Source organism: Leucoraja erinacea, chromosome 15, assembly GCF_028641065.1.
Source record: "Leucoraja erinacea ecotype New England chromosome 15, Leri_hhj_1, whole genome shotgun sequence".
In the NCBI taxonomy this organism is placed as follows: domain Eukaryota; kingdom Metazoa; phylum Chordata; class Chondrichthyes; order Rajiformes; family Rajidae; genus Leucoraja; species Leucoraja erinaceus.
The window spans coordinates 24,977,305-25,001,205 of record NC_073391.1 but is presented as its reverse complement, the minus strand read 5'-3'; the positions used below and the strand labels follow the sequence as shown (position 1 = coordinate 25,001,205).

At 41.9% G+C, this 23,901-nt stretch overlaps 1 protein-coding gene across 1 annotated transcript; it reads right to left on the bottom strand.

Annotated features, from left to right (window-relative positions):
• Nucleotides 1-1,717: 1,717 nt before the first annotated feature.
• kcnk18 (potassium channel, subfamily K, member 18) lies at nt 1,718-23,176 on the bottom strand. Its single transcript, XM_055647463.1, has 5 exons — nt 23,028-23,176; nt 17,890-17,953; nt 13,540-13,780; nt 13,183-13,338; nt 1,718-2,984 (listed from the first exon to the last, which is right to left on the bottom strand). The coding sequence occupies exons 1-5, from the start codon at nt 23,174-23,176 to the stop codon at nt 2,149-2,151; spliced, it is 1,446 nt and encodes a 481-aa protein (XP_055503438.1). The 3' UTR covers nt 1,718-2,148.
• Nucleotides 23,177-23,901: the final 725 nt, after the last annotated feature.

The window sequence follows — 23,901 nt, the reverse complement described above, 5'->3', positions numbered from 1 at the left end:
GCGTCTCTTAGCAAGAACCCCATGGTTATCTTCTGGCATCCCCTATACTGGCTTGGACATGGGTGACCAACCATTCACAGTTGCATGATGCCTTGGCCACAGGCACTCAAGGTCAGCCCTTCGAAATGTTCAGGCGAACCCTTGACCCTGCCCATTTGAAACAGCCTGGATGATGCTTAAAATGAGCAAACCCAATGGATCTCAGGAGGCTGCTCAAAAACTAGTCCAGCAAACCTATAGACTAGCAAAAAATAAATCGCTGAAGGCACTCGACAGGTCAAGGAGCATCTGTGAGGGCAAAGAAATGGTCAATGTTTCAGGTCAAGACCCTGCATCAGGAGAAAAGAACAAGGGCGGCACAGTGGCGCATTGGTAAAGTTGCTGCCTTACAGCGCCAGAGATCTGGGTTCCACCCTGACTACAAATGCATGTCTGTTCAGAGTTTGTACATTCTCCCCGTGACCTGCGTGGGATCTCTGGTTTCCACCCACACTCCAAAGTTGTAAAGGTTTGTAGGTTAATCAACGGTAAAATTGTAAATTGTCCCTCGTGTGCGTAGGATAGTGTTAGTGTGCGGGGATCGCTGGTCAGCATGGACTTGGTGGGCCGAAGGGCCTGTTTCGACGCTGTATCGCTGAACTAAACTAAAAAAAAAGCTAATGTAAATGTTGATTTCTTACATGAAAAGATTGGGAAATCAAATGAGAAGTGGAAAATGACTTTGCTTCCAAATAAATGTTTATATCTAATGAAGTGCTATCATAGTTGGACAGTTGAACAGTTCAAACCATGGCTTTTCGTTGATGTAGTCAGTCCATTTAGCCCGTGCAGATGTGCACGCTGGTATGAATCCACAGCGATAGACGCAGTGAATCCACAAATAACATGTGTGCATGCTCACTAAATACACCAGAGCCTAATCTCCAAACATCTTGAACTTCCTTACCATTGGACCAAGAATTAATTTTGTCACAACTGCAGAGTTGATGATGTGCAACAGCCAACCTACATTAGCAGAGATGGGACAAGGACATATTTCACTCCCAACAATAGAGTTTCAGAGGCTTCATGAGCAACCCCAACAACCCACCCACCAACTTCATAAAGGACCACCTAGCCCACACATGGCTGATCACACATGGGACTGTTTGGCCACATGAGATCCCACTGAACTGCAAACGTCATTGTTAATCTCAAGGGACAAAAAAAGAAGTAAAGCAATCAGGACTCACTGTTGGAGGAATTATCCCAACTTCCGAATTGAACTTTTCAGCAATTAAACAAAATGCTGGAGAGTTAATCAAAGATTAGGACTTTTACGTTTCAATTTGCTGACTGTGAACTAAGGAAAGTTTACCCACTTGACTTCCTTGGACAATGTTATATGTTTTGGATCCCAGATAATCCCATTAAGTAACGTCTGAATCTAATGAGGAGGGGCAAATTTATAATTGCGGAGATGTTTCTTTGACAGCAGTCAGCACAGCTAAACCAATACAGATGCTAAAAGTCAAAGGGCTTCATACATAATTTGTATGTATGAAAGTGACTCACATATTATTTATTGGAAATATTTATGTATTGCTTAATCGTGTAAATCATTTGTCTTTAAATTATAAACTTATTTAAAATCCAAAATATGGTTTCCTGTTTTTATGAGAGAAAATCTCTGGGGAATCACAGGATAGATTCAGCAATATAACCTTTTACTGGAAATGTATGTATTTGTTATTGTAACAGACCATCAGAGAACCTCTGTGCATATTCTTTATTATAATATTGCAAACAGTAACTCATTGTCTATGGGCAAGAAAATACTTTGCCCAGATTAGTAAAATAAAATTAAAAATTGTCCGAAATATCCATTTATTCATAAGGAAGATTTCATTTTGTTTAGAGTTGTAAATTAATGCTCAGATATTTTGTTTTATTACAATCTTAAATACTTATGCTAACATCATGTACATATCAACACATCATATTTTCATATATTATTATTTCATATATTAGTCTGCTATATTTGTCCATATTTTAATGCTAAAGTCCACCAATTAAAATAATAATTATTTAAATGATTAAGCATTTTAAAATTATGAAGAAACTCGGTTTATTACCCCAACCACAAAAACCGAATGGTTGGCCTTGGCTTCAGGTCACTCTAAATTTCTTCTGCTTGTCACCACTAATCCACGTGCTGACCTGTCTGTAACAATACGCTATCCTGTTCTGAGTTAATTTAAAAGCCATAGACATGATCGCCATACCAGTAATAATTAAAATAGACATTATCATGAAAAAATTAGGGTGCTCAGGGACAAAGTCTCCGAAGCCAATAGTAGTAATTGTAATAAAGTAGAAATAAAAAGAATCAAGATATTTCCATTTTTCCCAAATGGAAAGCATGCCTGCACCAAAAAGTAGGTATGCTATAACAACGCCTATGATGATAATGATTGGTACATCAAATTTTTCAAGTTCCTTACCCAAGCATGGAAAGAAATTGTCATCTTCAACTGGCTTTACATCTAGTTGGGGGCATGATTTACTTCTGTCTCTTCCTTTCAGCAGGAAAGATTTATGATTCAAATGTTCTTGAACAATCAATTTTTCAAATATTTCAGCATTTCTCAGCCTTTCAGATTTTTTTTTAACAGAGGACTGAGTGTTCAATAAGTTATTTATGCTCATTGGTGTTATGGTGGCATGCGAGCCATTTTTAAAAATTATCAATCTTGTTGCAGGTCTTTCTTCTGATTTGCTGAAGCTTTGTTTGAATGAAGACCACCTTGATGGTGTGGCTGAGGGTAGCGGTGAAATGTTCTTTGGTACCCGCTTTCTTATCTTGTTGTAAATTTTGGAGAGCAAAGCTGCCAACATGTCTCCAACATCTGTGATGACCAAGAGCATAATGGGGATGCCAAATGTTGCATAAAACATGCAGGCAATTTTTCCTCCTATCGTTAAAGGAGCGAGATGGCCATAACCTAAAATTAAGAAGAAATATGTTATTAAGGACCAACAAGAGAGTAATTAGCATGACCTGTGAAAAGTTTTTTTTTCCTGTTTTTTTTCGACCTGTGAAAAGTTATTCAAACCACCATGTCTCTGAGGTTTTGTTTATAAGTTTATGATCTATGTGCAGAATTAGGCCATTCGGCCCATCAAGTCTACTCCAGCATTCAATCATGGCTGATCTATCTTACAACTGCATTCTCTTGCCTTCTCCCCATAACCCCTGACAGTTGTACTAATCAAGAATCTGTCAATCCCCACCTTAAAAATATCCATTGACTTGGTCTCCACAACTTCGGTTGCAATGAATTCCACAGATTCACCATCCTCTGACTAGAGAAATTCCTCCTCATCTGCTTTCTAAAGATATGCCCTTTTATTCTGAGCCTATGGCTTCTGGTCCTAGACTCTCACACCAAGGAAAATATCTTCTGCACGTCAACTCTATCCAGGCCAGGTTTAATTCCAAGTTCTGGTCTCTGCTGTTCCAGGCATAGACGGTACTGAGGCATATTCAGGGACATAAATTGTTGTGACCAGCATCAATTCCAGAGTATGAAAATTTCCTTTGGCATTTCAAACCCGCATGGGAAGAAATTGCACTGTAGCCCATTGTTTCTCTCCAGAGATTCTGTCTGTCCTACAGAGTTACCCCAGCATTTTGTGTCTATCTTCAGTGTAAACCAGCATCTGAAGTTCCTTCCTACTCACTTCAGTTTTATCTGGGTCCTTAATGCCGCAGTCAGTCAAATGCTGCCTTGACATCAAGGACGATGTAAGGAGAGGATTAGATTGTAATACATTGAGTAACGATTCCTTGGAAAGAAAGGGTTAAAGGGATGGTATAGGAAATAGGGAGTGACTAGAGAATGACTAATGAACAGAAATGTAAACATTCTGTAGTGACCTTTAGTGACTTTGTGTGGACATAGTGCAGATGTGTCCTGCACCAAATCACTAATTGCTGATAAATGTTTCAGCCAGGAGCGAAGTTGATAAATTAAAGAGTAACATCTGAGGTGCTGGTTTTGCACTAAGCAAGGGTATAACTCAGCCTTCGTAGGCACTCAGTAGTTGGAACTTCATCTTCACAGTGGGTTGTGATCGGTGCCAGAGGAAAACTGCGAGCCATGCAGTGGACAGAGATGTCTGTCACTGACTGAAGGTCCGCCGGCCTTTGTTAAGTACAGATGATTTGTCCAAAATAAAGCTGATACATTGTGTGTGTGGTCTCTGATTCCTAAACCAAATAGTCACAGTCAAAACAACTAGAAGAAATTAGTCTAGAGTCTAATAGTTGATAGGAATGTGATTAATAACATGTGGTTAGTTTATAAAAATGGAGCGGCACAGTGAATGGCTCGGCAGTAGAGTTGCTGCCTTACAGTGCCAGAGACCCTAGTTTGATCCTGACTAAAGGTGCTGTCCGTACATTCTCCCTGTGACCACATGGGCTTGCTCCAGGTGCTCTGGCTTCCTCCCACACTCCAAAGACATACACAAATGCACTGCACTTGCTTACAACAGAACTTCATCACCACCAAAAATGTTAAGCAGCATTTGCATGGAAATAGCAGAATCCACAGGTTCCCCTCTGTCCTGAATGTGAGATATATTCCCTTACATTCCTCTTCACTGGACCCAAAGACCTAAATCCTGCAACTCTTTACTTTACAGAACTGTCCTTGTCCCTTCAACAACTCTAATAACTCAAGTTGGAGCTCATTATGACATTCTCAAAGGCTGTTACATATGGGCAATCTAAGCTGCTTTTAACAATCCCACGCACACCCTGAGAGGTTAACAAACAAAAAATAAAATGCACCCCTGGTTCAGTACTTTAGCAAACTGCTAATAGCGGTAATGGCACATTTACTTTAGAAGAACTGACTTTGGCAGTTGTGTCCACAGAATTGGCTGACACACCAAATGGATGATTCCTTCTGGAGCCAAATACATGCTTAAAACAAAATGGCTCTTGAGTACGTGTATTGATAATGATGAATAGATAATGAGAAAGGTTTGATTTTATTGGCCACAATAGCAGAGGCCATTCCATTTTTGATAACTTAAAAAACTTCTAAAGAGCCTGATAAATAGTTGATCAATTCACTGAGTAATGGAACATGTCACTGATCTTATAACAATTACAGCATGGAAACAGGCCATCTCGACCCTTCTAGTCCATGCCGAACATGATCTTCAATCATCATTAAATATTAATTAGAAAATTGACTTATTTTTGTTGATTTCTTTCATAATTAATACATGTAGGCACTATGTGTGAAGCACAAATTGTTAGTTCACTAGGACCAGTTATCATAATGGCCACCATGTCTATAAATCTGAAGAAATTCGATTTTTTGATTATAGTCGCAAAGGTGAGTATCCTTTTCCCCTGACTACTATTTTAAAAGAGCTAATAAGCTGACAAAAGTTAACAATAGCTCTTCTATTGAAACAGTTGACAAAGGAATTTCACATGATATTTCCATGTAATATTTGAAGAAATATTCTTAAATTGTATGGGATTACTGCTGCTTCCCCTCGGCTAATGCTGCTATGAAATGAAAATGTGGATTTTAACTACATGATTTATTATTAAACTATGCCTTTTTTTAATTCTATTCTGAAATTAGTCAAATAAGTCAATTTTGGGTGGCTGCAGAGATTTGACTACTGACCTTCATCAATGTTTTACAATTGTGGTTAGAATATAGTCTCCAATAGAATACAAGGAAATGTATGCATTTTGGGCAGGACAGTACAAAACAGGCAGCAGTGTTTCTGGTGCACATTATTCTCCACATCTGACGATCAACTCCTTTATCTTCAATAGTACTGAATATAACATAAGCCCTCATTTTATTTAAATGCTCAACAAAAATGTATCAGCCTTCATCGCCACCACAGGAAGCATGTTCCAGGCACTCACCACTCTATGTAAAAAACCTATCTCTCTTACTATAAAGCTATCCCATACAACGTGTATGTTATCTTCCAACCCATTATATCTTTGGTTAGTAAAAATCTATCTGTCCCACATTTAAAATTTAATATCAGTTTTCATTTGTGGATGAGAAAACAGAGACATGTTGTGAAACTCTAAAAATAGCTGAGAAACAGAAACGTTGAAGGTGGGCATTCAGGATGATGAGATGATTAGATAAGAATAAATCCAGGAACACAGAATTGATAGAGGGCATAAAAATAAGAAATAATTGAGAAATAGAGAGATACCATGCAACCAGGATGAAAGATGCAGCTGCGATGGAAAACTATAATTGCCATATTCAATCTTGCAACCGGATGAATGATAGATTAAGAGAGGAAATATATAAGACATAAGATATCTCAAAAATAGATCAAAAATAGAAGGACAATGAGGTCTGCACAAAGTCTATTATACTCAGCCCTATTCTAAAATGATGATTGAAGGAAAGTCATTTTTGTGGTTAACATTCCTGTGCTGTGATTTTTTTTCTATTACTCGTTTCTGCATAAAAGTCTGAATGTGCTTCACTAAAGAAACTACATTTACAGTTTCCAGATTGAGAGGTGACTATAAATCCCATCAAACAAAAAGAGATAGGAAGCAAGAGGCATTCTTAATGAGCAAAACACGAAGTGCTGGAGGAACTCGGCTGGTCAAGTTGGATAGACAATATTTCAGGTCAGGACCCTTCTTCAGACTCTTGCTTCACTGATGCTGCCGGCCCACTGAATTCCTCTAACACATTGAACCATCCTATCAACAACGAGAGAGCGGTCACGAGCTACTACCTACCTCATTGGAGACCTTCAGACTATCTTTAATCGGACTTTATTCTGCACTAAACGTTATTCCCTTTTTCGTGTAAGTGTATACTGTGGATGAATCGATTGTGAGTCTTCCATTAGTCTTTCCATTGACTGGATAGCACACAACAAAAAGGTACCTCGTTACTCGTGAACATGAACTGAACTAAACTAATCATTTTTATTGAGTTTTCTCAGTAGGAGGAACAAACTGAATGGCCAGCTAAATCCTCCCATGTTGCTGTTACAAGTCTGAGCAGTGGCTGCAATAAAATGCTGGGATTTGGGGAATTTATTGCTATGCGGTTCACAGATTCCGTGTCCAACTAATCAAAAAGGCTTCCAAATTCCGGATTGCTCCTTAATTAATTTATAAAACATACAGTAGGCAATGAGGATTAAACGGCAACAGGGTTCAGACTAAACTGTCTGAAGAGGACAGCAGATAGGATTGGCAATACAAATCTGAAGCCTTTCTCTTTTTAGTTTAGTTTAGTTTAGTTTAGTTTAGTTTAGAGAGCGCAGAAACAGGTCCTTCGGCCCACCGAGTCCACACCGGCCAATGACTCCCCCCGTACACTAGTTCTCACCTACACACGAGGGACAATTTACAGACATCCATTAACCTACGAACCTGCACATCTTTGGAATGTGGAAGGAAATTGGTGCACCTGGAGAAAACCCAAGCATCACAAGAACGTGCAAACTCCATACATACAGCACCCATAGTCAGGATCGAATCTAGGTCTCTGCTGCTGCACCAAAGTGCCGCGCTTTTTCCTTACAGTCTTGATGCACTGAGGCCAATTGATCTGTATAAGAAGTCTATGTTATTTTATGCCTTTCCTATAATGTCATGGGAGTAGTGATGAATTAGTATCTGCACAATACCATTACACATTGCCTGTGAATTACTGTAAGTGTTCATAATGCTACTTTAATATTTATTAGTCCAGTTAAAAAGAGCCATTGCTTGAGCTTGGAAAGGCTCATTGCAGGAGAACAAACTTGCTTTTGTATTAAGTTCCTTGATCGAGGATATAGCCACATACATTCAAAAAAATATATCTGTGTTATAGGCAAACTACATTTTAAATATTTTCAGGTGCAAATACTTATGTTATTCATCTGACAATGTATCCATTTGCTATTTTAAATGCATTAGCCTCTTTGAAAATATGGTTGAAAGAAATTTAGAATATTATTTTCATGCCAGTTATTTATAAATGCATTTTCATGGTCACCGTTTCAAATATTCTCAAACATTTAAACTACTCAAATTTGTATTTTGCTCAAGATTCCAACACGTGCAGTTTCTTGTGTCTCCAACTAACTAAAATATGCTTAATCCATCAGAATGTCAATATAATTTCTTAATAGTTAATGTTGCGGAGGTTGAAGTGGTCGAGAACTTTAATATTACCAGTTGTCTGTCATGGACCAACCACATTGATGTGACAACCCAGAAGACACACCAATGCCTCGACTTCCTGTGGTGACTGAGGAAATTCAGCATGTTTCCAGTGACTGCAACTTCTGCAGATGAACCATAGAAGCATCCTGTCTGGTAACATAATCAAAGACTTGACCCACCCCAGTCATTCCTTCTTCTTGCTTCTCCAGTTTGACAGAAGGTACAGAAGTTTGAAAGTACGCACCACCAGGCTCAGGAACAGCTTCTTCTGCTCCGTTATCAGGCTTCTGAACGGTCCTTCCATAAGCTAGGGTGCTATCCAATTCACCTCTATCCCGTTGTGGATATCGGACATTGGACATTGGACTTTGTCCATGGAACTGATCTACTACAATGTGCTACACTGCTGAGAATGATACTTGTACTCTGCATCTTCCCCTTTACTCTATCCATTGCACTTGAATTTGAATGTATTGCATCTGTTTGGATAGCATGCAAAACAAAACTTTTCACGATACCTTGGAACAGTGACAATAATAAATCTAAACCTAAACCTAATTTAAACTTGTTTAATAAAATATTTTGGATCATTTTAATACCTGATTTAATGATACCTAGCGCAAAGTGGTTGCTGGTACATCAGCTACCAGTTTTAATCTTTTACATTCAATTCTATTTCAATGGAATTGACTGCTGGATTGCGAGTGCAGGAGGCAACTAGTAATCCAAATCATCTCCTTACCCTGGGATTGAGGATGACCTACTTTCATTCGGATTTTGTGGGTTTGAAGTGACCCATGAGGAACCGTAGACTTTTTCTCAGATGGAACTGGACATAGCAGATGGATGAGATGGGCCATTGTTTCCATCACTAACATTTGGGCCTCTGTGTTCTGATGAATGGCCTTGATTCTCAATAGCATCCTGGATATTCCTTTCCACTTTGAGCAGTCATTGGTCAGGAATCCCAGGAATTAAGTTCAAGTTACATTTATTGTCACATGCACCAATTGGTATAGTGAGATTTGAGTTACCATACAGCCATACAATAAACAGAAGACAATACACAATAGAGTTTAACATAAACACCCCCACACAGCAGAATCAATGTTCCCACTATGAGGGAAGGCAATAAAGTTCAGTCATCTTCCTTGTTAATGGCGAGGAATTAGTGGTGGGGTTGCGTTTTTTCAAGCAAGCTTTGAGCTCATCCTTGGGTCTTTCCCACTATGTGCCAGATAGTCTATTGGTGTGTCTGAGATAAGAATCTACTATTGTGAATGATTTGGCCTAAACAACATACCTGACTGAATATAACTAGGGCCTCAGTGCCTTGAATATTGGCCTGGGATTGAACACTGACATTGATTTGCTTGTCCTTTCAGCAATCTAACAGTTATTTAGCACTGCAGATACATTTTTAGTTGGAGAATTTAGCATTCAAGTTCAAAACCATCCTACTTGTACGAATTATTGCACGATGCAAAGCAAAAATAAGATTACTTGTAATTTATCCTCTCTGGGTTTCATTTGCAAGCCAGAGGAGCTGACTGGTTGAAGAGCAAATGCTCCTAAGAATAATGTGGGTCTTTCTAGTCAATTAATATATCACAAAGTGCAGATCAGAATGCTCAACAATTGCAAAATCTCCCTCCTGCTTCCCATTATAAACTATTCCAACATCTGTTTCCTTCTCCATCGGAGACAATTGTCCCTGAATGGTCATTTATGATAAAGGTTTATCTCTGTTAGATGTGGCAAACATCAAACTGAGTTTGAGCTTAGTTCGCCTAATAAAGGAATTCATTATGCTCACGTGCAAACAAAAATACAAAATGTCATAATTTTTTTGTACAGATATTATTTAGGTAGATTTAGGGTGATAAGAAAAAAAAACCAAGGGTTCCAAGGGTTCATTATGGAAGGAGTCTCCTGTTTGGGCAGCTAACCACATTAATCATTGATGTGTGTGACAGCTCAGACATGTGTGAAAATAAGATATTCCATGCAGGATGTGGTATTACAGAACACAGCAGCACAAATATGTGTCCAAAAGTAAATCAATCTCAGAGAGCGTCACCATTATAGCACAGTCATTGTATACACTAAATAATATTAACTCCATGCTTCAAATGTGAGTTCATGTGAAGTTGCCATTTTCTCACATTCCTTGTGTCTTGTGGAAATATAAGTTGTAGAATGTAATTACAACTTCCCTCCTACAATGATTTTCTGCAAATGTGTTATGTTTTATCTTAGATGTCCAATTTTATTTAATGATTGTCTGCCAAATCAATGCAAATGTTTATACCATTGCTTACTGACGATATATTGGAATTTTACATTTCTCAAGCCAGCACTATTCATTCTTTGTGTACTCATAGGCACCCCCAATGTGCAATTTCTCACAATTATACTCGACTTGAAGGGGAATGGAGAGAATTTAGATCAAGAATGTATAAAGACTCCAAACATCTAAACACCAAGAAGTCTTAAGTTAGACTCCTATTCATTGACTGTAACTTTGCCTTCAAATCCATAATCCCATCTAAACTCACCTCCAAACTCCATGGAATCAGCTCCACCCTCTGCCAACGGATCACAGAGGGCAGTGGAGGCCAAATCACTGGATGGATTTAAGAGAGAGTTAGATAGAGCTCTAGGCGCTAGTGGAATCAAGGGATATGGGGAGAAGGCAGGCACGGGTTATTGATTGGAGACGATCAGCCATGATCACAATGAATGGCGGTGCTGGCTCGGACCGAATGGCCTCCTCCTGCACCTTTTGGCTATGTTTTTAGTTACAGTTTAGTTTTCAGCTCTAATTCAATCTACATGGTTGCAGGTGACAGCATTGTGTTGGCCTGAATCACAAATAATGAAGAGGAATGGTACAGGAAGGAGATATAGTACCTAGTGACTCGGTACCTAGTGACTCAGGACAATTACCTCTCTCTCAATGTCTGCAAGACAAAAGGCCTGGTTATTGGTAGGAAGTATGGTGAAGTACATGCGTCAATCAGCATCAATGGTGCAGATGTGGAAATGGTTACGAGCTTTAAGTTCCTTGGCGTTAATATCACCAATGATCTACCATGGGCCAACCACATTACTACAACAGCCAAGTAGATACACAAATGTCAAAATTTCCTGAGGAGACCAACACCCAGCCCAGACTTCCCTTCATTGACCATTACACCACATGCTATCTCAGAAAAGCAACCAACATTTTAGCCCATTCGCAAGAAACACCATTAAAACCAACAGTGTTATTGACATTGGGAACATGAGGAACGATACTTAAAGTGCTACAATCTACTGGGCAAATGTCATATTCTATTCCTGAAAAGGTTTTGCCCAACGATTCTTTAATTTTTTTTACAAGGCACATACACTTATTGGGTAACATTTGTGTGTAAATTATTTGCTGTTCACTGGTTGGGTTCAGATAGCTTTTCTTCGGGAATTAGGAAAGATTTATTTAATAATATGCACATCATTTTCAGAATATTTACAACATTCAAATTAAAATATACCCATCCTTGTCCAGATGCTCGTGCTAGTTTCACTGTATCGCTTCATTATCATCTCTTCCACGGCCAACGATGTACCATTGTGGGATTGGTGCAGGCGGTGATATGTTCCATACTTTTTCGTGCCTCTTGCTTCCCTCTACCATGACTCTCAGCCTGAAGAAGGGTCCCGACCCGAAACGTAACCTATATATGCTGCCCGCGGAGTTACTCCAGCATTTTATATCCATCCTTGTCTAGGATGGGCGCAGCACACCAGCCATCACACCCGTCCCGGAAGGACTCCGGACAGTCAATCGACATTCAGGGACGGATGTCCTCGGAAGGGCGGCAATGAGAGGACTGGTGAAACCCCTGACAGCTCGCAGCCAAGACATGTGAATAGCCACCGTGTGGGCCCGAGCAGTGAACCTTGTTCAATCATGGCGTGAGTGTTCAATCTATTTCATTTTAGCATCCACTGCACACTATATTGCGAGGATCAATGGATAGGAGGAATTCTGATTGTTCTCTCCAAATCAGGTTTAACTGTACTTTAAATTATTGTTACCCAAACCAACACCGATAGTCCCAACCCAAGACAAAGGATTGAACATGGGAAATTAGTAGGCTGCACGGCGATAATATACACACATAATATATTTTATCTTTACCAAATAAATCTTATGGGGAATTCCATTAAGACAATTCATATTCAAAGGGATAAAAAATGACTTAGGAACAAGGGACTGCAGATGCTGGTATGCAAACAAGACATAAAGTGCTGGAGTAACTCGGCAGGTCAGGTAGCATATCTGGAGAACTTGGATAGGTTTAAGAAAGAACTGCAGATGCTAGTCAAATCGAAGGTAGGCACAAAATGCTGGAGAAACTCAGCGGGTGAGGCAGCATCTATGGAGAGAAGGAATTGGCGACGTTTAGGGTGGAGACCCATCTTCAGACTGATGTGGGGGGGGGGGGGGGGGGGGGGGGGGGGGGGGTAGGACAAAGAAAGAAAGTAGGCCTAGACAGGGGGACGAGTGCAAGGACTTGGAAGGGGGCGGGGAAAGGGAGAGAGAGCAAGGGCTTCCTGAAGTTAGAGAAGTCAACGTTCATACCGCTGGGGTGTAAACCTGTAAACTACCCAAGCGAGATATGAGGTGCTGTTCGTCCAATTTGCGCTGGTCCTCACTCTGACAATGGAGGAGGCCCAGGACAGAAAGGTCAGATTGGGAATGGGAGTTAAAGTGCTGAGCCACCGGGAGATCAATGGATAGGTGACGTTTTGGGTCGGGACGAAGGGTCCTGACCCTACACCAACACCAACACTGGAAATCGGCGACTCTATTACAAATATTACAATTGAGTCAGTTATGAAATGAAACATTCCATTTACAAATAATCACAGTTTAACTTGCATCATTATTGTTGAGGTAAGTTACTCACCCACGGTTGTGAAAACGGTGCAGCAGAAAAACAGAGACCCAAGAAAGTTCCACTGGGTGTGATTTTCTTTAATATCGGACCAATAACTTTGAAAATCCTTCAATTTTTCCTTCACTTCATCTTTATAGTACTGTTTCTTGTCTTCAATTCCAATCCCTACAAGTAAATGTTCATATAAATCTCCCGAAATAACTCGCAAACACTAAGCATTTTATATTAATTATCCAAGTTGATTTTTAAACAGGAATTGTCATTGCGTACAATGAATTCTTGCAACTTTAATATTTCTCATGTGTTTGATGAATCCATTAACGATTTAGTGCGAATGAGTAAAACAAAGCAATCTAAAAATAATACCTTCTTTATTGTTTGTTTCGTTCGCAATGTCCCACAGCTCATTCAAAAAAGTCTCGTAGTTCTCTGCAGACTCGTTGGTGCTTTCCAGCTGCTCAAACAGAATGGCTCCTAACACCGCGTACATTACCAGGAGGAATACCAGGAACAAGTGTGGGGAAACGATGTGCAGCGTTCTCAGTCCCCGAAGGCTGCATTTCTTCGCAGGGGTTTCCTCCAGAGCAGACATCTCACTCACACACACTCACACACACACATGAGGCCGAGGTGACGACGGGCGATGCGAGCAGCAGCAACGCTTCCCTGTCTTTTAAACTCATCGCTCCGGGATAGCGTGCCCCACTTAAAATAACCACTTACAATATGGACTGTGCGGCTGGCGAATTAGCTGACTTTTAAATTCCCATGCGAGAAGCAAACAGCCTTAAGAGCAGCATTAACTTGGAAATTAATATTGATTCTTCCAGCTTTAATGAGGAGATACATTTGCGAGACGGCTGTTTTCAGGGAAGTGCGGTCAGGTGACGGTCGCGCACTTGTTTTCTTATGAGATGCAATTTTAAGTAACTGAATGAAGTTGGCTTATTCGTTGCCTAACTGACATAAATCTGGTATCAAAATTTTGCAGCACCTGCTGATGTGATGGCTTCGAGCAAGAGTCAAGAGTTAATGGTGTTTTATTCTCATATGTACGAAAATGGAACAATGAAATTGTTACTTGCACCGGCAGCACAACAGTAGCTTGTGTGGGAAGTAGCTTGTGTGGGAAGGAACTCTTCTACTGTATCCGGTGTTCTCGTTGTGGACTCCTATATATTGGCGAGGCCAAGTGCAGACTGGGCGATCGTTTAGCTGAGAACCTACAACCAATCCGCCTTGGCCTACGTGATCTCGCTTTACTTCGTACTCCATTCCCATACTGACCTTTCTGTTCTGTGCCTCCTCCACTGTCAGAATGAGGCCAAACGCAAATTGGAGGAACAGTACTTAATATTCACTTGGGCTGCTTACGACCAAGTGGTATGAATTTTAATTTCTCTAACTTCAAGTAACCCCTGCATTCCCTCTCTCTCGCCTAACTAGTTTTATTGTTCGTATCCCTGTTATTACCTCCTCCGCAGCCCCCAATGGACCATCGTGGGTACTGGTCATTGGTACTGGCTCTTATCTGTTCTGTACCTTTTCATACATCTAGATTCCCTCTTCCCCGACTCTCAGTCCGAAGAAAGGCCTTGACCCAAAACATCACTTATTCCTTTTCTCCAGAGATGCTGCCTGACCAGCTGAGTTACTCCAGCATTATATGTACATTAACTCAATAGTTTTGAGATTTAATCTGTCGATGAGCGCTTGGGTTTGGCTGCAGACGGGAGGAAGGTTCAATCTTGAGAAATTTCCGACTGTAGACAAGTTGCCTCCAATCCAGTGAGTACTTCCACAGCCACATCAGTCTCCTTAAACATGAGCTGCGAACTTCAACATGCTTGTGGTTTAATGAGACTGAATTTGCATTAAACAAAAAGACATAAAGTGCTGGACAGCGGGTCCATCTCTGGAGATGCTGCCTGGACCGCTGTTACTCCAGCACTTTGTGGGTTTTTTTGCAAATCAGCATCTGCAGTTCCCTGCATCCGCACTTGCATTTTAACATTGGAAGATGGCTGTGAAAGGGGAGAGAGAGAGAGAGAGTGAGAGAGCAGGGAGGCCATTGGGGTGGTGGACAGAACTGAACAAAGAATAATATGGCATCGGGAAATAACAAATGCTCATTGGGATTGCTCACTTTACACATTTTACACATTTTACTGTCAGCGCCAAATCTTTGGTTGCCTGATTATGGAGTTCATCACTGATGGTGAACACTGCCCCATTCATCCGGTACTGACCTCCCCGACCACCCTGCTTCCTGAAAGGACTATCCCCTACTCCCAATTCCTCCGTCTACACCACATCTGCGTCCAGGATGAGGTGTTCCAAACCAGGGCATCGGAGATATCCTCATTTTTTAGGGTACGAGGGTTCCCCTCTTCGACTATAGATGTGGCTCTCACCAGGGTCTCCTCTATATCCCGTAGCTCCGCTCTCACTCCCCATCCCCCCACTCATAACCAGGACAGTCCCCCCCCCCCCCCCCCCCCCCCCCCCCACAATCCACCCCCCACCAGCCATCACATACAACAGATAATCCTCCGGCATTTTCGTCATCTCCAACGGGATCCCACCACTGGCCACATCTTTCAAGAGAGAGCTAGATAGGGCTCTTAAAGATTGTAGAGTCAGGGGATATGGGGAGAAGGCAGGAACATGGTACTGATTGTGGATGATCAGCCATGATCACATTGAATGGCGGTGCTGGCTCGAAGGGCCGAATGGCTTATTCCTGCACCTATTGTCTATTGTCTATATTGTCTAAAAGATTTATCTACAGGACATTGTGAACAAGCAATAATGATCCTAAAGTTGGGTAAAAACTTAGCCTAAACAAATTTTGCTAACTGCCCATGATTAATTTCTGCTTTTTAAATGAATATATATGGATTCCCTCAGAAATTCATGTTCATATTTATAGGACTAGAATGAAGCCATTCAGTCTGTCAAGTCTACACTGCCATTCAATCATATATTTCTCTCGTAACCCCATTCTCCTGCCTTCTTCCCATAACCCCTGTCCCCCTAAAGAATCAAGAATCTGTCAATCTCCACCTTAAAAATATCCATTCACTTGGCCTCCGCAGCTGCCTGTGGCAATGTATTCCAAAACTCTGCCCATTAATGATGGGAAACTGACTGGCCTGTAATCATTAGCCTCATGCTTTCTCCCTCTTTCAAAAACATCACCACCTTTGGTCTCACAAGAATCAGAATCAGGATTATAATTCTAGGAATATGTTCTTACTTGATGATATGTCAAAGTGGTGCTTCACACAGAAACTGCGCATGTTTTCTCCAGTAAAAAATGAGGAAAAACTTTCCTATGCGAACTCTATGCATCGTTTGCATAGATAAGGGATGCAATGTTATTTTATAATTGCACGGTTGAATTTCATGAGTTGCCTGCAGCACAGTGAACGAGCTGGCACGATGTGATACAGGAAGCCTTGTACTTAAAAAGTGGTGCACAACTACAACTGCTGGTGTAAGGCAATAGACAGCTTAGGGTCAAATGCTTGGGTGAGTGGCAAGATGGGCTTGGGAGTATCGCTGAAACCGAGCATACATTAGGCGACATTTTGCAGAGCACCTGTGCTGTGTCCGCAACAACCACCTTGAGCTACCAGTTGCATGTCATTTCAAATCTCCTTCCCATTCACAAGCTGACCTTGAACTTTTCCACTGCCATGGTACAGCCTGAGGCAAGCAAGAAGAACAACATCTCATATTGGTCAGTCTACAATGGCATTAACATTGAATTTTCCAAATTCACCCACTATGTTCCTTTCCCACTCCCACCAAATCACCCAGGATTTTTTCTCTTTCCAATCCTCCCCTCCCTCGTTAGCAAGACGTTACCCTCCCTCACTTAATGTCATTAGCTTATCACCCACATACCTATCCACTTGGGTTTTTTTCTTCCTAGGTTCACCTTTTTATCCCCTCCCCCACCCCATGCCATCCACCCATTGTCCCTGTGTTATCTAGTTCCGCTTATTACCTTCCAGCCTCTGTCCCAACCTTCCTCACTCCCTTACCCACCACCTGGCTCCATCTTTCTACCCCCCAAATGTCATCATCTGGTTCTATCTATCGCCTACCAGCCCCTGTCTCATCCCTTTACCTCACTTCTTTATACTGGCTATCATCCCTCCACACTCTTAAATTTGCCTCTCCAGATGCTGCTCGAAATGCTGAGTTCCTCCAGCAGTTATTTTTTTTAATGGTGCTGAGTTTTGCTGGTAGTTCTAATAGGAACCACTGTTCAGCCTTTCTGGCTTTCATGCATACACTGTGGCAGATGGTTATATGTGACTTATAGGTGATTATTTTGCCAGATCTGTCCATTGCCTGGGCAAGTGACCTGTCTGAAGAAGGGTCCTGACGTGAATCATCACCTATCCATGTTCGTCAGAGACGCTGCCTGATCCGCTGAGTTTCTCCAGCACTTTATGCCTATCTGTCAGTTGCCTCCACTGCTAGAATCTAAACGGAATCAAATGGAAGAGGTCAGTCTTGTTCAGTTGCCTCAACATTACTTGGATCCTGCTCAAAGACTGGGTAAAATGTTTTCATAAAAAAATATATATTCATGAAGGGTGGTGTATGCCTTTGAATATTTAAGTATTTTTTGATTGATTTTAAATGTAGCTAATTTCAATAAAACTACTCTAATTTGATCCAATTTCTAAAGAAACTCACCTGTAGTTCTGTCTGATAAATACTTTTAGCAGCAATTACACAGGCTTCAATATCCTTATCAAATCTGGACCATTAAACATTATTGTAACTAATGCATTCATTTTAACCGCATTATTGTTCTCATGTTGCTTTAATGGCAACTCCAGTGAGTCATCAACATTTGCAATCATCGCGGTGCAAAAACCATCTCAGTCGATGCCCAATTAAAATGTGACGGCCATTTTTAATATTTCAGATAACATTTACATCAACTAATTGTTGGTAGCTTTCAGCATTCCATTTTATTTAGGATTCTGCAGGCGTTTCTCTGTGCAGCAACACATCATCATCCCTATCATTCACATCTTTTCTTGCTCTGACTTTATTTCACTTCTACTCTGCTCTCTCAGAGCTATTCGTGAAGATGTCTGCCTTGGTATTAACCCCAGCCCTCTCTGATGAATGCTACTTCTAACAGGACCTCTTGCATCAAGTCCAAGCTTATCCTATTGTTTGCTTGAATTGTGTTTTACATAGACAGCTTTTGATTTGACACACTTTTACCTCCTTATCTTTGGCATCATTGCCAGATAACCAAATTTGTAAAGTCTTCGTTTCATCTTGTTTATTTTTTCACAGTTCTTTTAAAATGGCAGCGCAAGTTGAGAAACCTATTCAACAAAAAACATAAATTACAAAATCAGAAGTGCTATACCTTTACAAATTCCTAGAAAAAAGGACTGCAGATGCTGGTTTACACAAAAGGACATAAAGTGCTGGAGTAACTTAACGGGCCAGACATCATCTCTGGAAAACATGGAAAAATTGTGCTTTTATAGGACCCAAAACTCCACCTATTCATGTTCTGCAGATATGCTGCCTGACCAGCTGAGTTACTCCATCACTTTGTGTCCATTTTAGAAATCCCTGATATAACCACATTTGGAATGTTGTATCCAATTCCAAACATTGCACATTAGGAAGGATGTTAATGCTTTGGACACTTGTCTGGTTTACTAGAACAATACCTGAGGTGAGGGACTTAAGTAATATTGGAAAGGCAGAAGTATGATTCTTTACGTTAGAACTGAGAAGGATAAGGAATAATTTTATCGAGTTGTCCAAAAATAGGAGGACTTCTGATGAAGTAAATAAGAGAAGCTGGTTGTATTGCAGTTGAATTGATAAGAAGTGGACAGCAATTAATAATTGATCCATGGAATAGTTAAGGAGAATGTTTTTTATATGGTGGGCTGGACCTTACAACAACTAGCATGCCGAGCTTTGGTAACACAATTTCTTCTGATCTGCTCCAGCACTCAATCTACTAATAGATGGCAGGGTTTCAGATGATTGATTGATTGATTGAAAGATACAGTATGGAAACAGGGTCTTTGGCTCACCGAATCCACGCTGACCATTGATCATTCATTCACACACATTCTATTTTATCCCCTCTCACAGCTACTCCCTACACACGCCGGGTAATTTACGGAGGCCAATTAATCTACAAACCCAGATGTCTTTGGGATGTGGGAAGAAACTGGAGTACGAGGAGGAAACCTATACGGTCACAGGAAGAATGTACCGTCAGGTCAGTGTCAAACTCAGGCCTCTGGTGCTAATGGGCATATGCTATGTGACATTCTGACCATTATAAGTTTGTAGGTAACATGTATTGTTACCAGGGAGTGACTGAATGCCAATGGAACCGTTTGGAATTATCTGCCACAGCTGACTCAATTTAGGTGGGCCAATCATCCACAAACAGACTAGCTCAGAAAATCATGATAATAGTTATTCTGAAACTGTTTATTCCTTAAAAGAGAGTTAATGGTAAGTACCAATAGAAGTCTGGTCACTGATAAATGGGAAATTAATAGTTTGAAAGCTTAACAGAGACTGAAAAATATATTCCATTAGTAAAAGTGCATTCCTATTTATGATCAGTGCCCTGTGTGGCAATTTAAATACTACAGTGGTGTTGTAAATGTTTCAAAGGACCTTAATAAAACAATATAATAACATTGTCTTAAAATTATTATTCATTAATTTACGGAGGCCAATTAATCTACAAACCCACCGCTTTCACATCCGGCCACTTATTAAAACTTGAAAAGGTCATGTCATTTATCAGTTCATTACACATCACATCAGATCAAAATATCATCTTGGGGTATTTTGAAGCTTCACTATGCAATGGATTTGGCACAAAAGAATACATTTAAATCACGCTCGGAAACACGGTGAGATAAAATTGTTGTAAAATAAATGGGAATAAACTTTGTTTTCCATCACCTATCCTGGCAATCTCAGCACTCAAAACAATTGGTCCAGTTTTAGGTTTAAGTTTAGGTTTATTATTGTCACATGTGAAAAGCTTTGTTTTGCATGCTATCCAAACCGATCAGATATTACATTCCCAGTGAATGGCAGGGCTCTGAGGAGTGTTGTAGAGCAGAGGGATCTAGGAGTGCAGGTACATAGTCCTTTGAAAATAGCGTCACAGGTAGATAGGCTGGTCAAGAAGGCTTATGGCATATTGGCACATCAGTTAGATTATTGAGTATAGAAGTCGGGATGTTATGTTACAGTTGTACAACACATTGGCGAGGCCATCTTTGGAGAATGGTGTTCAGTTTTGGTCACCCAGGGAAATATGTTGTTAAGCTGAAAAAGGTTCAGAAAAGATTTACGGGGATGTTGCCGGCACTGGAGGGCATAAGCTATAGAGAGAGTTTGAGCAGGCTAAGACTTTATTCTTTGGAGTGCAGGAGGATGAAGGGTGTAGTGGTGTATAAGATCATGAGGGGAATTGATAATGTTAATGCACTGCCTTTACCCAGAGTAGGGGAATCAAGAATAGAGGACATAGGAATAAGGTGAGCGGAGAAAGATAAGAACCTGAGGCGTAACATTTTCACAAGAAGGGTGGTGGGTGTATGAAACGAGCTGCCAAAGAAGGTAGCTGAGCCAGGTACTATCACAACATTTAAAAGACATTTGGACTGGTACATGGATAGGAAAGGTTTAGAAGGACATGGGACAAATGGAAGTAGGTGGGTCTGGAGTAGAGGGGGCATCTTGGTCGGCATGGGCAAGTTGGGCAGAAGAGACTGTTTCCATGCTGTATGACTATCATCTCATATCATATCATATCATATCATATATCTATATTACTAAAAGTCTGATCTCGACCACTTCCTGGTGTTCTGTATATTGATTTTAGAAATAAAGCTGTCACTTATGGCTGTGATTTTTTGCCATCTTACTCAGAGTCCCACTCCGCTGCGCAGGACAAAAGGATTTTTCCCATCGATGAAAAATAAAAGAGTTATTAGTGTTTAAAAAATGTTGAGATTCTAACCGGTTAATCTCTTCCCTGTACGGGGACCCGACTTTTTGCCTGTCGGGTCTCTGATGTCGTTGGGCCTAACATCGTGGAGCCAGCAGCGGCCTCCAACCAGAACCAACCTAAGGGCTCCAGTCGCAGAGCCTGCGGAATTCAAAGCGGGGAGAGATGTGGTGGTGCGCAGCTGCGACCCGACTTCGGAGCTTCAGAGCTTCGGAGGCTCCAGCCGCAGGCAAAGTGGACGGTGACATCGGGAACTCGCAGGTCCCTGGTGGGTGACTGCTTTTCGGAGCTCCCGCAACGGCAAATTCTCCCGCCGGAATGCAGGGTTTAAATGACTCGGAGTGGGGCCTATCATCGCCATGCGTAGCTGAACGGCCGTGGGATTTACCATCGCCCGCCGGTGCTTTAACATCGTGAGCCCCAGTCGCCTCGACGCTGCAATTGGACTGCTGGACGGCGGGAGAAGAACAAAGGGAAGAGATAAGACTTTTGCCTTCCATCACAGTGAGGAGGTGTTGGAGATTCCCTGTGACGGTTGTTTGTGTAAATTGTGTTAAGTGTGGGTCTTGGGTATTTTTGTAATGTTAAGACGGTAAAAAATGCAATTTTGTTCAAACCAAGCTGTTTGAATGACAATAAAAGGCATTCTATTCTATTCTATACCTTTCCGAAATAGCATTGTTATCAGCACGCTTTGGAATTCACCACAGATTTTAATTTGGTGGGGTATGTAATGTAAATTATTTGCCTTAAACTTGAATTCTATCCATCTCCAACAGTATAATACACAAATATTGGACACAATTCAAATTTATCACAATTTTTAATGAAAGGTTCAGTTAAAATAACTGCAAAAGATTCTTCTAGTTTTGTCTCCAAGTGGTAACAGATATCTGATCTAATGCATCAACTTATGTAGTTTATTCTGAACCACTGCAGCCTGTATAAGCTTTTATCATGGTGTAATTGCATATCAATGTAGTCCCAGGAACTGCTTTCCATTATGTGTTGAAGTACCAAGTAGTAATAATAACAGGAAGACACAAAATGCTGGAGTAACTCAGCGGGGCAGGCAGCATCTCTGGAGAGAAGGAATGCGTCATGTTTCGGGTTGAGACCTTTCTTCAGATTGATGTCAGGGGAGTGTGCATCCCGCCCACGCCCGTATGAAGCTTTTTAAAAAAGGGGGGAGGTGGGGGGGGCCTGACAAGATTACAAATATTTTATATGAAATAATGTGCGCGCAGTGCACATCATGAGCGCGAAGTGCGAAGCCCCTCGCGGCTGGGATCTGGGGTTTTAGATGCTCTCAGGTGCATTCTGAGCCTTATTTTGGAGCATTTTTGCACCACATTTATGACCAATATTTTGGTAATAATTTTGGTTTAGTCAAGAGTAATGAGTGGGTGGAATGGGATGATTGGGGTCATTGTTGTATACACTATTTTAAACCAAGAATTGAAGGCTGAGCGCGCCGACCAGCTGTGGATGTCCTGTCAACGGAACCTGGAAGCACTGACCGACCTTCCTGCGGCGTCGGGAGGCACGGAGCAGGTCGGGGCTGCTATTGACCGGGTCTCGGCTGCTCCCAGACAACCTCTGTGGCGGAATCCGGCCACCATCGGGAATTCCAGCGCAGGCACGTCTCTCCAGCACGGCCCGTCGGCAATTCCATCCGACACCAGCAGAGGCCCCTGTGGTGCAGCCCAGCCAAATTCACCTGCTATTCTACCAGACACCAGTAGAGAGGGTTGGTGCTATTATCACCACCACTGGGGTGCTGCAGCCAGGCAATGTCACCCACCTTGTGCGTTCCCGTGAAACGCAGGGGCTGGTCCTCAGTGATTCCTTTGGCGGCTGGCCATGTTCATCGCGTGTTCGCCTGGGATCACCACACGGGGGACAGTCCCTCATGGACACTGGGGCGGAGGTGAGTGTGCTGCCTCTGTCCATCGTAGACATATGGGCGGGCAAACGGGGCCCCGTCCTCACCGCGGCGAACGGGAGCGCTATTCGCACCTACACAGTTCGCACCATCTCCCTCAACGTTGGCCACAGCTGCTTTTTGGGGGAGTTTGTCATCGCCAATGTTTCCCAGGCACTGTTGGGTGCTGACTTCCTTTGAGCCCATTCACTCCTCGTGGATGTCAAGCTGCATCGCCTGGTGTACTCCATCACGCCATCCCTCGGCAGCGGTTTGACCACATTCACGTGGATATTGTGGGGCCGCTGCCGCCGTCCCGGGGCATGACCTACCTCTTCACCGTGGTGGACCACTTCACACGGTGGCCTAAAGTCATTCTGTTGGCTGATTCCTCAACGGTCACTTGTGCTTGGGCCTTGGTGGCGCATTGGATCGGCCGGTTCGCGGTGCAGCAGGACAAAACATCCGACCGGTGGACTCAGTTCACGTCGGAACTGTGGTCAGCCATGGGACGGCTCCTGGGGATTTGCCTACAGTACACAATGGCGTATCATCCTCAGGCGAACGGCCTGGTGGAGCGGTTTCACCGCCAACTCAAGGATGCCCTGAAGGCACGGCTCAATGATCCGGACTGGGTAGACGCTCTGCCGTGGGTTTTGCCGGGGATCCGCACTGCACCCAAGGAGGACTTGGCCTCCTTCTCTGCCGAGTAGGTGTATGGGTCTCCATTGACGGTGCCCAGGGAGTTCATCCC